Source organism: Salmo salar, chromosome 20, assembly GCF_965601325.2.
Source record: "Salmo salar chromosome 20, fSalSal1, whole genome shotgun sequence".
NCBI lineage: Eukaryota > Metazoa > Chordata > Actinopteri > Salmoniformes > Salmonidae > Salmo > Salmo salar.
This window is the reverse complement of record NC_138310.1, coordinates 41,074,368-41,090,151: the sequence shown is the minus strand read 5'-3', so window position 1 is coordinate 41,090,151 and position 15,784 is coordinate 41,074,368. Positions and strand designations below refer to the sequence as shown.

Below are 15,784 nucleotides of genomic sequence, written 5' to 3'. Positions count from 1 at the left end.
ATATTTTTTGCAATTTAGCCAATTTTGACTTTGCAGCTGGTTTATCTTAGGCGAATTCGCTCAGTGCCTCCAGGACAAGACTCATGACAATAAACATCAACCTGCATATTGGACACTATGCTCTTGAGGGAGCACAGAGATTGAAAGTGTTTGTACAGTAGAGCATCTTACCTCCTGAGCGAAGACGACAGGGCAGAGTTTCTCCCCGAACACATCCCTCAGCATTGAGACCAGCTTCTCATGGTGCAGGTTCTGAACCCCGTAGAAGTGGTTAAAGTCCAGGAACACCACCTCTCTGGCATGGGCCGACAGGAAGGAGCTGATCTGCTCCAGGCCTTCTCTCACCTGGAAGGACAACCCAACACACACCCCAAAGGAGAGCAGAGAGAGTGTCAGACCAGTCATACTTAGGAACGTCAGGAATGTCTGGTAAAATAAAGTTACAGGGATGCATTCTATTCACCGTGGCGCTGAAGAGACCGTGAGCGAAGAAGAGTTCGTTGTCTGGGTCTCGGGGCTTGGTGGAGATGCGCAGGTCAAAGAAGCGGACGCCGGCCTCCAGCTGGCTGGAGAAGTTCATGGTCTGAGTGGCGAGCCATTTGCGCATCAGCTTCTTGGCCACCGTCCCGAAGACGGACACAAAGTTCTGGACGGCATCAGTCTGCTCAGGACCAACCGGAGAGGACTCATCTATGTAGAAACTGAACGAATCATGTGAACCTGGGGGGAATATAGGCTACAGGTTATAGTGGAGGTGTGCAGAACAATGTATCTGACAATAGAACAATGCCAGTGGGTTGAGAGGACTGAGTGATGTCCTCTCTCCCCCATCTAAACAGGAAAGTAGTCTAACCAGAGAAGTGGTTCTCTGAGTGTAACTGCTCTAACTAACAGCCTGAGACTTTTCTCCCCTTAACAATACATCCACAGCCAGCCCAGTGTGACCTTTTACCCTGAAAAACAAATAGATGAATAGAGAAACCCACAGTGGACCCCACAGGGTCAGGCTACAGTACACAGTCAGCCCTATCCAAAGCCCTTGGCAACAGATACAGTTTTCCAAGAGGAGGGCTGGTTACCCTTGGCCCAAAGAGTGAACCTTCTCCAGTCACAGCAACCACACAAGAACACCAGACACACACAGACCAGAAAGTGACCTTAACCCAAAAGCACAGAGAAAACCTCACAGGCAACCACAAAAGTAACAGTGCAATGAGAGCCACGTCACAACTTATGACCCCAAAGTGTGAGCAGAAGCATCACTCAACCAAACTGGACAGAGACATCTGTGGCTGAATTTACAGCAGAGAAAATGCCAGAGCAAATCTACCAATCACAAACACCACGTCTTTAACAGTCACAACAACAACAACACGGCAGGCCGTACAATGACCTCAGCGTCACAGTCGAGATAGTGACCGTAACCAGAGCAGACAGCTCTAGGGGTCAACCAACAGCAGTACAGAGTTGTCCACACAGTCTCATAGGGATCTTCAGTAACAACAGAGATGACTGAAGACTCAACCGCACCACAGGGGCTGACCCGCACCACAGGGGCTGACCCGCACCACAGGGGCTGACCCGCACCACAGGAGCTGACCCACACCGTCACAAAGCCCAAAGTTACCTCAACCACAACAGACGGTCACCGTAGCTCAAACATCAGTCAGTCAGCCAGCTGACCCTTACAAAGTCACAAGAGAGATTACAACAATCAACCTCTCCACAGGCACTGAACACAGAGAGAGACCTTCATCCTACACACACAAACTTGCCTGCACTGTCTGTACATCAACCACACAGTCAGCATCCTTCTAAGTTCCCATTTAGCAATGTTCTGCCCAGGATTGTCTGCTCTTACACAAAACCTTGGAGTAGAATAGAGGCCGTGTTATGCCTTATGGGTGTAATGGAGTAACTGTTATAGAAATGTTCTGACAATATTCCTCTGTTTCTCCAGTAGATAAATTATTGGGTACAATAGAGCCAGCCCAGCTCCATGCCTTGAAACATGCCTAGTGTTTCTATCAAATATACCTATAGCATTTATAACGAGATAATCTAGCAACGTTCCTTTTGGTTTATCAAAGGTGTTTTATGCAGCGAGTCAGTTCACTTATGATGCGTGTAGTTGAAAAGGTGTGCAAAACAAAATGGTAGCTACACATCATATATATATATATACACATACTGCTCAAAAAAATAAAGGGAACACTAAAATAACACATCCTAGATCTGAATGAAAGAAATAATCTTATTAAATACTTTTCTCTTTACATAGTTGAATGTGCTGACAACAAAATCACACAAAAATAATCAATGGAAATCCAATTTATCAACCCATGGAGGTCTGGATTTGGAGTCACACTCAAAATTAAAGTGGAAAACCACACTACATGCTGATCCAACTTTGATGTAATGTCCTTAAAACAAGTCAAAATGAGGCTCAGTAGTGTGTGTGGCCTCCACGTGCCTGTATTTACATTTTACATTTACGTCATTTAGCAGACGCTCTTATCCAGAGCGACTTACAAATTGGTGCATTCACCTTATGATATCCAGTAGAACAACCACTTTACAATAGTACATCTATATCTTTTTTGTGTGGGGGGGGGTTAGAAGGATTACTTAATCCTATCCCATGTATTCCTTAAAGAGGTATAGGTTTCAGGTGTCTCCGGAAGGTGGTGATTGACTCCGCTGTCCTGGCGTCGTGAAGGAGCTTGTTCCACCATTGGGGTGCCAGAGCAGCAAACAGTTTTGACTGGGCTGAGCGGGAACTGTGCTTCCGCAGAAGTAGGGGGGCCAGCAGGCCAGAGGTGGATGAACGCAGTGCCCTTGTTTGGGTGTAGGGACTGATCAGAGCCTGAAGGTACGGAGGTGCCGTTCCCCTCACAGCTCCGTAGGCAAGCACCATGGTCTTGTAGCAGATACAAGCTTCAACTGGAAGCCAGTGGAGTGTGCGGAGGAGCGGGGTGACGTGAGAGAACTTGGGAAGGTTGAACACCAGACGGGCTGCGGCGTTCTGGATGAGTTGTAGGGGTTTAATGGCACAGGCATTGAGCCCCGCCAACAGCGAGTTGCAGTAATCCAGACAGGAGATGACAAGTGCCTGGATTAGGACCTGCGCCGCTTCCTGTGTACGGCAGGGTCGTACTCTGCGAATGTTGTAGAGCATGAACCTACAGGATCGGGTCACCGCCTTGATGTTAGCGGAGAGCGACAGGGTGTTGTCCAGGGTCACACCAAGGCTCTTAGCACTCTGGGAGGAGGACACAATGGAGTTGTCAACCGTGATGGTGAGATCATGGAACGGGCAGTCCTTCCCCGGGAGGAAGAGCAGCTCCGTCTTGCCGAGGTTCAGCTTGAGGTGGTGATCCGTCATCCACACTGATATGTCTGCCAGACATGCAGAGACTCGATTCGCCACCTGGTTATCAGAAGGGGGAAAGGAGAAGATTAATTGTGTGTCATCTGCGTAGCAATGATAGGAGAGACCATGTGAGGATATGACAGAGCCAAGTGACTTGGTGTATAGCGAGAATAGGAGAGGGCCTAGAACTGAGCCCTGGGGGACACCAGTGGTGAGAGCACGTGGTGCGGAGACGGATTCTCGCCACGCCACCTGGTAGGAGCGACCTGTCAGGTAGGACGCAATCCAAGAGGGAGCCGCGCTGGAGATGCCCAACTCGGAGAGGGTGGAGATATTTGTCACGTGCACCGAATACAACAAGTGTAGAACTAACAGTGAAATGCTTACTTACAGGCCCTAACCAACAGTGAAATTTTTAAGTAAAAAATAGGTATTAGGTAAAAAAAATAGGTATTAAAATGCCTCGCAAAGGGAACCTATTGGTAGATGGGTCAAAATAAAATAAAAAGCAGACATTTAATATCTCTTTGAGCATCGTGTTATTACACTTTGGATGGTGTATCACTACAACCAGTCACGACAAAGATACAGGCATATTGTCTAACTCAGTTGCCGGAAAGGAGGGAAACCGCTCAGGCATTTTACCATGAGGTTAATGGTGACTTTAAAACAATTACGGAGTTTAACCTGTTAGGGCTAGGGGGCAGCATTTGCACGTCTGGATAAAAAAAATGTACCCGATTTAATCTGGTTACTAATCCTACCCAGTAACTAGAATATGCATATACTTATTATATATGGATAGAAAACACTCTAAAGTTTCTAAAACTGTTTGAATGGTGTCTGTGAGTATAACAGAACTCATTTGGCAGGCAAAACCCTGAGACATTTTCTGACAGGAAGTGGATACCTGATGTGTTGTATTGACTTTAAACCTATCCCATTGAAAAACACAGGGGCTGAGGAATATTTTGGCACTTCCTATTGCTTCCACTAGATGTCACCAGCCTTTACAAAGTGTTTTGAGTCTTCTGGAGGGAGATCTGACCGAACAAGAGCCATGGAACGATGATGTCCCATTAGACACCTGGCGCGCGAGTTCGTGTTGGGTACCCTCGTTCCAATACGTTATAAAAGAGTATGCATTCGTCCACCTTGAATATTATTCATGTTCTGGTTAAAAAAGGCCCTAATGATTTATGCTATACAACGTTTGACATGTTTGAACGAACGGAAATATATTTTTTCCCCTCGTTCATGACGAGAAGTCCGGCTGGCTTAGATCATGTGCTAACAAGACGGAGATTTTTGGACATAAATGATGAGCTTTTTTGAACAAAACTACATTCGTTATGGACCTGTGATACCTGGAAGTGACATCTGATGAAGAGAATCAAAGGTAATGGATTATTTACATAGTATTTTCGATTTTAGATCTCCCCAACATGACGTCTAGTCTGTATCGCAACCCGTATTTTTCTGGGCGCAGTGCTCAGATTATTGCAAAGTGTGATTTCCCAGTAAGGTTATTTTTAAATCTGGCAAGTTGATTGCGTTCAAGAGATGTAAATCTATAATTCTTTAAATGACAATATAATATTTTACCAATGTTTTCTAATTTTAATTATTTAATTTGTGACGCTGACTTGACTGCCGGTTATTGGAGGGAAACGATTTCCTCAACATCAATGCCATAGTAAAACGCTGTTTTTGGATATAAATATGAACTTGATAGAACTAAAAATGCATGCATTGTCTAACATAATGTCCTAGGAGTGTCATCTGATGGAGATTGTAAAAGGTTAGTGCATCATTTTAGCTGGTTTTATGGTTTTGGTGACCCTGTCTTTGACTTGACAAAACATTACACACAACTCTTGTAAATGTACTGTCCTAACATACTCTAAATTTATGCTTTCACCGTAAAACCTTTTTGAAATCGTAAAACGTGGTTAGATTAAGGAGATGTTTATCTTTCAAATGGTGTAAAATAGTTGTATTTTTGAAAAATTTGAATTTTGACATTTATTTGGATTCAAATTTGCCGCTCTTGAAATGCACCTGCTGTTGATGGAGTGCACCACGGGTGGCACGCTAGCGTCCCACCTAGCCCATAGAGGTTAATGGCTGTGATGAGAAAACTGAGGATTTTCATCAATAACATAGCATTTACAACACAATACTAACATAAATGACACAGTGAAAAGAAGGAAGCCTGTACAGAATACAAATCATCCAAAACATGCATCCTGTTTGCAACAAGGCACTAAAGTAATACTGCAAAACATGTGGCATTTAAAAAGAAACTTTATGTCCTGAATACTAAGTGTTATGTTTGGGGCAAATCCAACACAACACATCACTGAGTACCACTCTTCATATTTTCAAGTATGGTGGTGGCTGCATCATGTTATGTGTATGCTTGTCATCTGCAAGGAGTAGGGAGGTTTTTTTAAGATAAAAATAAATGGAATAGAGCTAAGCAAAGGCAACATCCTGGAGAAAAACCTGGTTGTCTGCTTTCCAAGAGACACTGTGAGACAGATTAACATTTCAGCAGGACAATAACCTAAAACTTAAGGCCAAATATACACTGGAGTTGCTTACCAAGACAACATTGAATGTTCCTGAGTCACCTAGTTACAGTGTTGACTTAAATAAGCTTGAAAATATATTGCAACACTTGAAAATGGCTGTCTAGAAATGATCAACATCCAACTTGATAGAGCTTGAAGAATTTTTAAAAGAATGTATGACCTCCCTACAACGCCTGGGCATGCTCCTGATGAGGTGGCAGATGGTCTCCTGAGGGATCTCCTCCCAGACCTGGACTAAAGCATCCGCCAACTCCTGGACAGTCTGTGGTGCAACGTGGCGTTGGTGGATGGAGCGAGACATGATGTCCCAGATGTGCTCAATTGGATTCAGGTCTGGGGAACGGGCGGGCCAGTCCATAGCATCAATGCCTTCCTCTTGCAGGAACTGCTGACACACTCCAGCCACATGAGTTCGAGCATTGTCTTGCATTAGGAGGAACCCAGGGCTAACCGCACCAGCATATGGTCTCACGAGGGATCTGAGGATCTCATCTCGGTACCTAATGGCAGTCAGGCTACCTCTGGCGAGCACATGGAGGGCTGTGCGGCCTCCCAAAGAAATGCCACTCCACACCATGACTGACCCACCGCCAAACCGGTCATGCTGGAGGATGTTGCAGGCAGCAGAACGTTCTCCACTGCGTCTCCAGACTCTGTCACGTCTGTCACGTGCTCAGTGTGAACCTGCTTTCATCTGTGAAGAGCACAGGGCGCCAGTGGCGAATTTTCCAATCTTGGTGTTCTCTGGCAAATGCCAAACGTCCTGCACGGTGTTGGGCTGTAAGCACAACCCCCACCTGTGGACGTCGGGCCCTCATACCACCCTCATGGAGTCTGTTTCTGACCGTTTGAGCAGACACATGCACATTTGTGGCCTGCTGGAGGTCATTTTGCAGGGCTCTGGCAGTGCTCCTCCTGCTCCTCCTTGCACAAAGGCGGAGGTAGCAGTCCTGCTGCTGGGTTGTTGCCCTCCTACGGCCTCCTCCACGTCTCCTGATGTACTGGCCTGTCTCCTGGTAGCGCCTCCATGCTCTGGACATTACGCTGACAGACACAGCAAACCTTCTTGCCACAGCTCGCATTGATGTGCCATCCTGGATGAGCTGCACTACCTGAGCCACTTGTGTGGGTTGTAGACTCCGTCTCATGTTACCACTAGAGTGAAAGCACCGGCAGCATTCAAAAGTGACCAAAACATCAGCCAGGAAGCATAGTAACTGAGAAGTGGTCTGTGGTCAACACCTGCAGAACCACTCCTTTATTGGGGGTGTCTTGCTAATTGCCTATAATTTCCACCTGTTGTCTATTCCATTTGCACAACAGCATGTGAAATTTATTGTCAATCAGTGTTGCTTCCTAAGTGGACAGTTTGATTTCACAGAAGTGTGATTGACTTGGAGTTACATTGTGTTGTTTAAGTGTTCCCTTTATTTTTTTGAGCAGTGTATATATATATATATACATCCCTCCCAAACACCTGCAATGGTGTTTGCAATGCCAGGGTTGTGGGTTCGATTCCCACGGGGGGCCATTACGGGGAAACATTTTTAATTTTTTTTAATGAAATGTAATGAATTGAAATGTATGCATTCACTACTGTAAGTCGCTCTGGATAAGAGCGTCTGTTAAATGACTAAAATGTAAATGTAAAATATATATACACACACATATACACACACACACATAAATTACTGTTCAAACCTCCATTAAGAAATGTCAGCTATACCTTGTATGACCAATCATTTCAGGAACAAATCCATGTTGAGGGAGGAGCTACATGAGAGACGATGGCGCTTATTTCTTGACTATCACTATTCTGTGATGATAACGAGAGCAAAGCCAATCCATCAAAATAAATCAATGAATCAGTGTAAGGCCGTGGAAATAAAATGTGTAATGAACAACATGCTTTTCAGTAAGCCTAGAAAGTCAGAAAAGCTGGGTGTCAAATTAATATTCAATGAATCACATTAATCATAAAAACTATGGGGGTCACAGAGACCATTGAGCACTGTTAGAGATGTGTTGTAAAAAACACCGCTGTTCATCTCGTAAAAGGGATTCCCTGCCTCTCTCCCCCTGCTCACCACTCCTGTAAACTGATGTTAAAAATGGTCAGGTGGGACATCAACACTAGCCTCACCAGTAAATCAAATCAAATCCACATGTTTAGCAGATGTTATTGTGGGTGTAGCGAACTGCTTGTGCTTCCAACTCCAACAGTGCAGTAATATCTAACAGTTTCACAACATATACCCAAAATTGCATCTTCAAAGTGGTAAGCATGTTGTGTAAATCAAATGATACAAACCCCCCTAATTCCAGGTTGCATCATTTGATTTACACAACATGCTTACCACTTTGAAGATGCAAAATATGTTTTATTGTGAAACAAATAAGACAAACTTGAGCATGAATAACTATTCACCCCCCCCCCCCCCCCCCCCCCAAAGTCAATACTTTGTAAAGCCACCTATTTCAGCAATTACAGCTGCAAGTCTCTTGGGGTATGTCTCTATAAGCTTCGTACATCTAGCCACTGGGATTTTGCCCATTCTTCAAGGCAAAACGGCTCCAGATCCTTCAAGTTGGATGGGTTCTGCTGGTGTACAGCAATCTTTAAGTCATACCACAGATTCTCAATTGGATTGAGGTCTGGGCTTTGACTAGGCCATTCCATGAAATGTAAATCTTTCCCCTTAAACCACTCGAGTGTTGATTTAGCAGTATGCTTAGGGTCATTGTCCTGCTGGAAGGTGAAGACTGGGATGGAGGTTCCACTACCAGCAGGACAATGACCCTAAGCAGAACACCAGCAGAACCCATCCACCAGCAGAACCCATTCAACTTGAAGGAGCTGGAGCAGTTTTGCCTTGAAGAATGGGCAAAATCCCAGTGGCTAGATGTACGAAGCTTATAGAGACATACCCCAAGAGACTTGCAGCTGTAATTGCTACAAACAGTGGCTCTACAAAGTATTGACTTTGGGGGGTGAATAGTTATGCATGCTCAAGTTTGTCTTATTTCTTGTTTGTTTCACAATAAAACATATTTTGCATCTTCAAAGTGGTAGGCATGTTGTGTACATCAAATGATACAAACCCCCCCAAATAAAAAAACGAATTCCAGGTTGTAAGGCAACAAAATAGGAAAAATGCCAAGGTGGGTGAATACTTTCACAAGCCACTGTAGGCAGCCACCCCTGATGTGCTAGTGAAGGCTGTTTAGCAGTCTGATGGCCTTGAGATTGAAAAACATCTTCGATCACTCGGTCCCAGCTTTGATGCATCTGTACTGACCTCGCATTTTGGATGATAGTGGGGTGAACAGGCAGTGGCTTGGGTGGTTGATGTCCGATCTTTTTGGCCTTCCTATGGCATCGGGTGCTGTAGGTGTCCAGGAGGGTGGGAAGTTTGCCCCCGGTAATGCATTGGGCAGACCGCACCACACTCTGGAGAGCTTTGCGGTTGTGGGCAGTGATATAGCTCGACAGGATGCTCTCAAATGTGCATCTGTAAAAGTTTGTGAGGGTTTTTGGTGTTAAGCCAAATTTCTTCAGCCTCCTGAGGTTGAAGAGGTGCTGTTGTGCCTTCGTCACCACACTGTCTGTATGGGTGGACCATTTCAGTTTGTCAGTGATGTGTACACTGAAGAATTTGAAGCTTTCCACCTTCTCCACTGCAGTTCCATCGATGTGGATGGAGGGGGGGTGCTCCCTCTGCTGTTTCCTGAAGTCCACAATCATCTCCTTAGTTTTGTTGACGTTGGGTGAGAGGTTATTTTCCTGGCACCACGCTCCCAGAGCACTCACCTCCTCCCTGTAGGCTGTCTCATCGTTGTTGGTAATCAAGCCTACTACTGTAGTGTTGTCTGCAAACTTGATGATTGTGTTGGAGGCGTGCTTGGCCACGCAGTCATGGGTGAACAGGGAGTACAGGAGGGGGCTGAGCATGCACCCTTGTGGGGCCCCAGTGTTGAGTATCAGCAAAGAGGTGTTGTTTCCTACCTTCACCACCTGGGGGGCGACCCGTCAGAAAGTCCAGGACCCAGTTGCACAGGGCGGGGTTCAGTCCCAGGGACTCGAACTTGATGAGCTTGGAGGGTACTATGGTGTTGAATGCTGAGCTATAGTCAATGAACAGCATTCTTACATAGGTATGCCTCTTGTCCAGATAAGACAGGGCAGTGTGCAGCTTGGCGGCGATTGCATCGTCTGTAGATCTTTTGGGGCGGTAAGCAAATTGAATTGGGTCTAGTTTGAGAGGTAAGGTGGAGCTGATATGATCCTTGACTAGTCTCTAAAAGCATTTTATGATGACAGAAGTGAGTGCTACGGATGATAGCAGAGGTAATTGAACTAAATGACTTTCTTAGGTACAGGGACAATGGTGGCCATCTTGAAGCATGTGGGAACAACAGACTGGGATAGGGAGAGATTGAATATATTTGTGAACACACCAGTCAGCTGGTCTGCGCATGCTCTGCGGACGCGGCTAGGGATGCCGGCAACCTTGCGAGGGTTAACCTCTCTAGGGTAGCGGGCAGTATTTGCACGGCCGGATAAAAAACGTACCCGATTTAATCTGGTTATTACTACTGCCCAGAAACTAGAATATGCATATAATTGTTTGATTTGGATAGAAAACACCCTAAAGTTTCTAAAACTGTTTGAATGGTGTCTGTGAGTATAACAGAACTCATATGGCAGGCAAAAACCTGAGAAGATTCCAAACAGGAAGTGCCCTCTCTGACCATTTCTTGGCCTTCTACACTCTCTTTATTGAAAACTGAGGATCTCTGCTGTAACGTGACACTTCCTACGGCTCCCATAGGCTCTCAGAGGGCGCCAGAACGTTGAATGATGACTTTGCAGGCCATGGCTGAAAAACAGTAGCGCATTTGGTAAGTGGTCGATCTGAGAACAATGAGACGGGGGTGCGCGCGCACGTGAAGTGTCCATTTTTGATTTTTAGTCTTTGAACGAAAACAGGGTTTCCCGGTCGGAATATGATCGCTTTTTTACTAGAAAAATCGCATAAAAAATGTATTTTAAACAGCGGTTGACATGCTTCGAAGTACGGTAATGGAATATTTAGAATTTTTTTGTCACGATATGCGCCGGGCGCGTCACCCTTCGTTACCCTTCGGATAGTGTCTTGAACGCATGAACAAAACAGAGGATATTTGAACATAACTATGGATTATTTTGAACCAAACCAACATTTGTTATTGAAGTAGAAGTCCTGGGAGTGCATTATGACGAAGAACAGCATAGGTAATCCAATTTTTCTTATAGTAAATCTGAGTTTGGTGAGTGCCAAACTTGGTGGGTGTCAAAATAGCTAGCCCGTGATGGCGAGCTATCTACTCAGAATATTGCAAAAATGTGCTTTTGCCGAAAAGCTATTTTAAAATCGGACAGATCGATTGCATAAAGGAGGTCTGTATCTATAATTCTTAAAATAATTATGTTTTTTGTGAACGTTTATCGTGAGTAATTTAGTAAATTCACCGGAAGTTTGCGGTGGGTATGCTAGTTCTGAACGTCACTTGCTAATGTAAAAAGCCGGTTTTTGATATAAATATGAACTTGATTGAACAAAACATGCATGTATTGTATAACATAATGTCCTAGGAGTGTCATCTGATGAAGATCATCAAAGGTTAGTGCTGCATTTAGCTATGGTTTGGGTTTATGTGACATTATATGCTAGTTTGAAAAATGGGTGTCTGATTATTTCTGGCTGGGTACTCTGCTGACATAATCTAATGTTTTGCTTTCGTTGTAAAGCCTTTTTGAAATCGGACAGTGTGGTTAGATTAACGAGAGTCTTGTCTTTAAAATGGTGTAAAATAGTCATATGTTTGAGAAATTGAAGTAATAGCATTTCTAAGGTATTTGAATATCGCGCCACGGGATTCCACTGGCTGTTGAGTAGGTGGGACGATTTCGTCCCACATACCCTAGAGAGGTTAACACACTTTAACGTCTAAACTCACGTCGGCCATGGAGAAGGAGAGCCCACAGTCCTTGGTAGCGGGCCGTGTCGGTGGCACTGTATCATCCTCAAAGCAAGTGAAGGTGTTCAGCCTGTTTAGAAGCAAGACAGTGTCCGCAACGTGGCTGGTTTTCTTTTTATAATCCGTGCTTGTCTATAACAGAAGACTGAGGTCATCATGTCCTGTGTATGGCTTCTGGTTGTGCCTGGTTTCACTAGTTCATCTGGAGCACAAAATAATGTTGAGACATAACCAATGGCTTACAGGAAGTACTTAACATGTGATTAGCATAACCTTGAAGCCTTGGACTAATTCCTCTGTGAATTACAGGATGACGCAATTCCAGAAATAAAACAAACAAATCCCTCGCTCTCACTACTTTATAGTGGCTTAATGAAGGAGATGAGTAACAGATGTTCTATTAAATGTTTGCCACAAGTTAAGTCAATAGGTCTACCTGAACAATGTCAAATAAAGTGTCATTAAAGACTTACATGTTATGGTTTATCTTTTTTTAATGGTTTATGTTATGGTTTATGTTAGGCCCCGTGTGGCTCAGTTGGTAGAGCATGGCACTTACAACACCAGGGTTGTGGGTTCAATTCCCACGGGGGACCAGTACAAAAACATATATTAAGATGTACGCACTTATTGCTCTGGGTAAATGACTAAAATGTTATCTTTCCATTTTCTCTGAAAGGTAATATGATATACTGGATATGATACGTCGGGGCATTTGAGTGTTATTCCACACCTACTTACAGATGCAGACGCTTACAAAAACCACAGGAAGTTAAAGACCATTAGAAGGAATGAACAGAGGACAGGATTATGTGGGTTAGAGGTGCTTTGTCTTTCAGACAGAGAATATGGTCTGTTGAGCAGAGACACCACCATGCAGAAGGTGCAGCAGTGACTACTAATCTGTTTCACACACCATTACTGCTCAGCCCTCTCACTAACTCCTAACACCCTTTAGGACACAGGAGAGGAGCAGGTGAGAATTCCCTTCATCTTCTACGCCTTTTCCTCTGCTTCTGTCTGATCCCCTCTCTATGTCCATCTCCTACTTTCTCTCCTTCCCCTCCCTCTGTCTGTCAGTCTCTCTCCCAACCCCCTCTTTTCCTCTTCCCACACAGTGGTCCCTCATAAACCCTCTCCATTCGGTCTTCCTATCCATTCCCTCTATCAAATCATCTCTCTCCTCCTATGGTCTCATTCTGTCCTCTGGTATGAGTCATTGAGGACACAGTGTGCAGCTACAGACTGGTGAGAGCAAATTATTTTGTTGTTTTTGGAAAAAAGATGAACTTCTTCCCACTGTAAACTCAATTAACTGCCAATAGTGCAGCAGAGTACCAGCGTGGCTATCGGATTTGTTTTGCATTCAACAATGATGTATTGATATGGCCTTACTCGGTAAGACAATGGCAAATGTCAGACTGGCACCCAGGCGTGTAGAGTACACTACAGTTAGTTGAAGTGAAATATACTGTGCACATAGATCCATAGCTACAATCAAACTGTCAAGCACTATTTGGATAATCTTAACGTAAATTGAGTTTTCCATATGTCATCAAATGTTTATTTGCTTCAACATGGCAAAATTCTCTCTATGACAGGAGATTATGACATACACGGAGACCAATCCCAGGTAGAACATAATGTTCTGAGAACCACATGTTCCTTAGGACAACCACACTCTCACCAAGCTCTATGGTCATTTTGCATACAACCTTACCACAACTTTCTGGGAATGGTGCAAGATTGTTCCAAAGCCAATCAACTTTCTCAGCATATTTAAGGAACACTACTTTCTTGGTATTTTATTACTTTAATATAACTTTTCCTAAATGTTCGAACATGTTTACAGTTCCTTTAAAAAAATGTAAAGTTCTAGTAACTTTATCCAACTGGTTTGACATTGGAAATGTTCTCAAATAGTTGAAAGGACGTAAGGATAGACCCCTTTTTTTCAATTTTCGCCTAAATGACATACTCAAATCTAACTGCCTATAGCTCAGGCCCTGAAGCAAGGATATGCAAATTATTGGTAGCATTTGAAAGGAAACACTTTGAAGTTTGTGGAAATGTGAATTGAATGTAGGAGAATATAGCACAATAGATCTGGTAGAAGAAAATACAAAGAAAAAAAGTTTTATACCACCATCTTTGAAAGGCAAGAGAAAGGTCCCATTTACAGCCATCACTCTGGTTGTAATTTTGATGGCGTCCACAAGACGGCAGCAGTGTATGTGCAAAGTTTCAGACAGATAACTTGTAGTATGAGCGAGCTACATTACATATTTTATTTTATTTCACCTTTATTTAACCAGGTAAGCTAGTTGAGAACAAGTTCTCATTTACAACTGTAACCTGGCCAAGATAAAGCAAAGCAGTGCGACAGAAAAAACACAGTTACATGGAATTAACAAGCGTGCAGTCAATAACACAATAGAAAAAAAGAAGGTCTATATAAAGTGTGTGCAAATGGCATGAGTAGGTATGGCAATAAATAATCCATAGTAGCAAAGTAATTACAATTTAGCAGATTAACACTGGAGTGATAGATAGGCAGATGATGAGCAGATGATGGTGTGTAACAATATGGGGATGAGGTAGGTAGATTGGGTGGGCTATTTATCGTTGGACTATGGAGGAAATGGAGGAAAACTAGCCTCCCTGAAAACCTGGCATCTTTTCACTCCCTCCTCTCTACATTTTCCACCTCTGTTTCTGCTGCTAAAGCCACTTTCTACCACTAACTTCCAAGCATCTGCCTCTAACCCTAAGAAGCGCTTTGCCACCTTCTCCTCCCTCCTGAATCCTCCTTCCCCTCCCCCTCTCTGCGGATGACTTCGTCAACCATTTTGAAAAGAAGGTCGACGACATCCGATCCTCGTTTGTTAAGTCAAACGACACCGCTGGTCCTGCTCACATTGCCCTACCCTATGCTTTGACCTCCTTCTCCCCTCTCTCTCCAGATGAAATCTTGCGACTTGTGATGGCCAGCCGCCCAACAACCTGCCCGCTTGACCCTATCCCCTCCTCTCTTCTCCAGACCATTTCCGGAGACCTTCTCCCATACCTCACCTCGCTCATCAACTCATTCTTGACCGCTGGCTACGTCCCTTCTGTCTTCAAGAGAGCGAGAGTTGCACCCCTTCTCAAAAAACCTACACTCGATCCCTCCGATGTCAACAACTACAGACCAGTATCCCTTCTTTCTTTTCTCTCCAAAACTCTTGAACGTGCCGTCCTTGGCCAGCTCTCCTGCTATCTCTCTCAGAATGACCTTCTCGATCCAAATCAGTCAGGTTTCAAGGCTGGTCATTCAACTGAGACTGCTCTTCTCTGTGTCACGGAGGCTCTCCGCACTGCTAAAGCTAACTCTCTCTCCTCTGCTCTCATCCTTCTAGACCTATCTGCTGCCTTTGATACTGTGAACCATCAGATCCTCCTCTCCACCCTCTCCGAGTTGGGTATCTCCGGCGCGGCTCACTCTTGGATTGCGTCCTACCTGACAGGTCGCTCCTACCAGGTGGCGTGGCGAGAATCCGTCTCCGCACCATGTGCTCTCACCACTGGTGTCCCCCAGGGCTCAGTTCTAGGCCCTCTCCTATTCTCGCTATACACCAAGTCACTTGGCTCTGTCATATCCTCACATGGTCTCTCCTATCATTGCTACGCAGATGACACACAATTCATCTTCTCCTTTCCCCCTTCTGATAACCAGGTGGCGAATCGCATCTCTGCATGTCTGGCAGACATATCAGTGTGGATGACGGATCACCACCTCAAGCTGAACCTCGGC

General features: G+C 44.5%; 1 protein-coding gene across 1 annotated transcript in view; it reads right to left on the bottom strand.

Moving 5' to 3' along the window:
- The window catches only part of LOC106580623 (PI-PLC X domain-containing protein 3), a 79,624-nt gene that overhangs the window by 17,703 nt on the left and 46,137 nt on the right, over positions 1-15,784 (bottom strand). Inside the window, exons 2-3 of the mRNA XM_014161873.3 lie at positions 464-720; positions 172-345 (exon numbers count right to left, since the gene is read on the bottom strand). Of these exons, the coding sequence (XP_014017348.1) occupies positions 172-345; positions 464-720 (431 nt within the window). The remainder of the gene's footprint in view (positions 1-171; positions 346-463; positions 721-15,784) is intronic.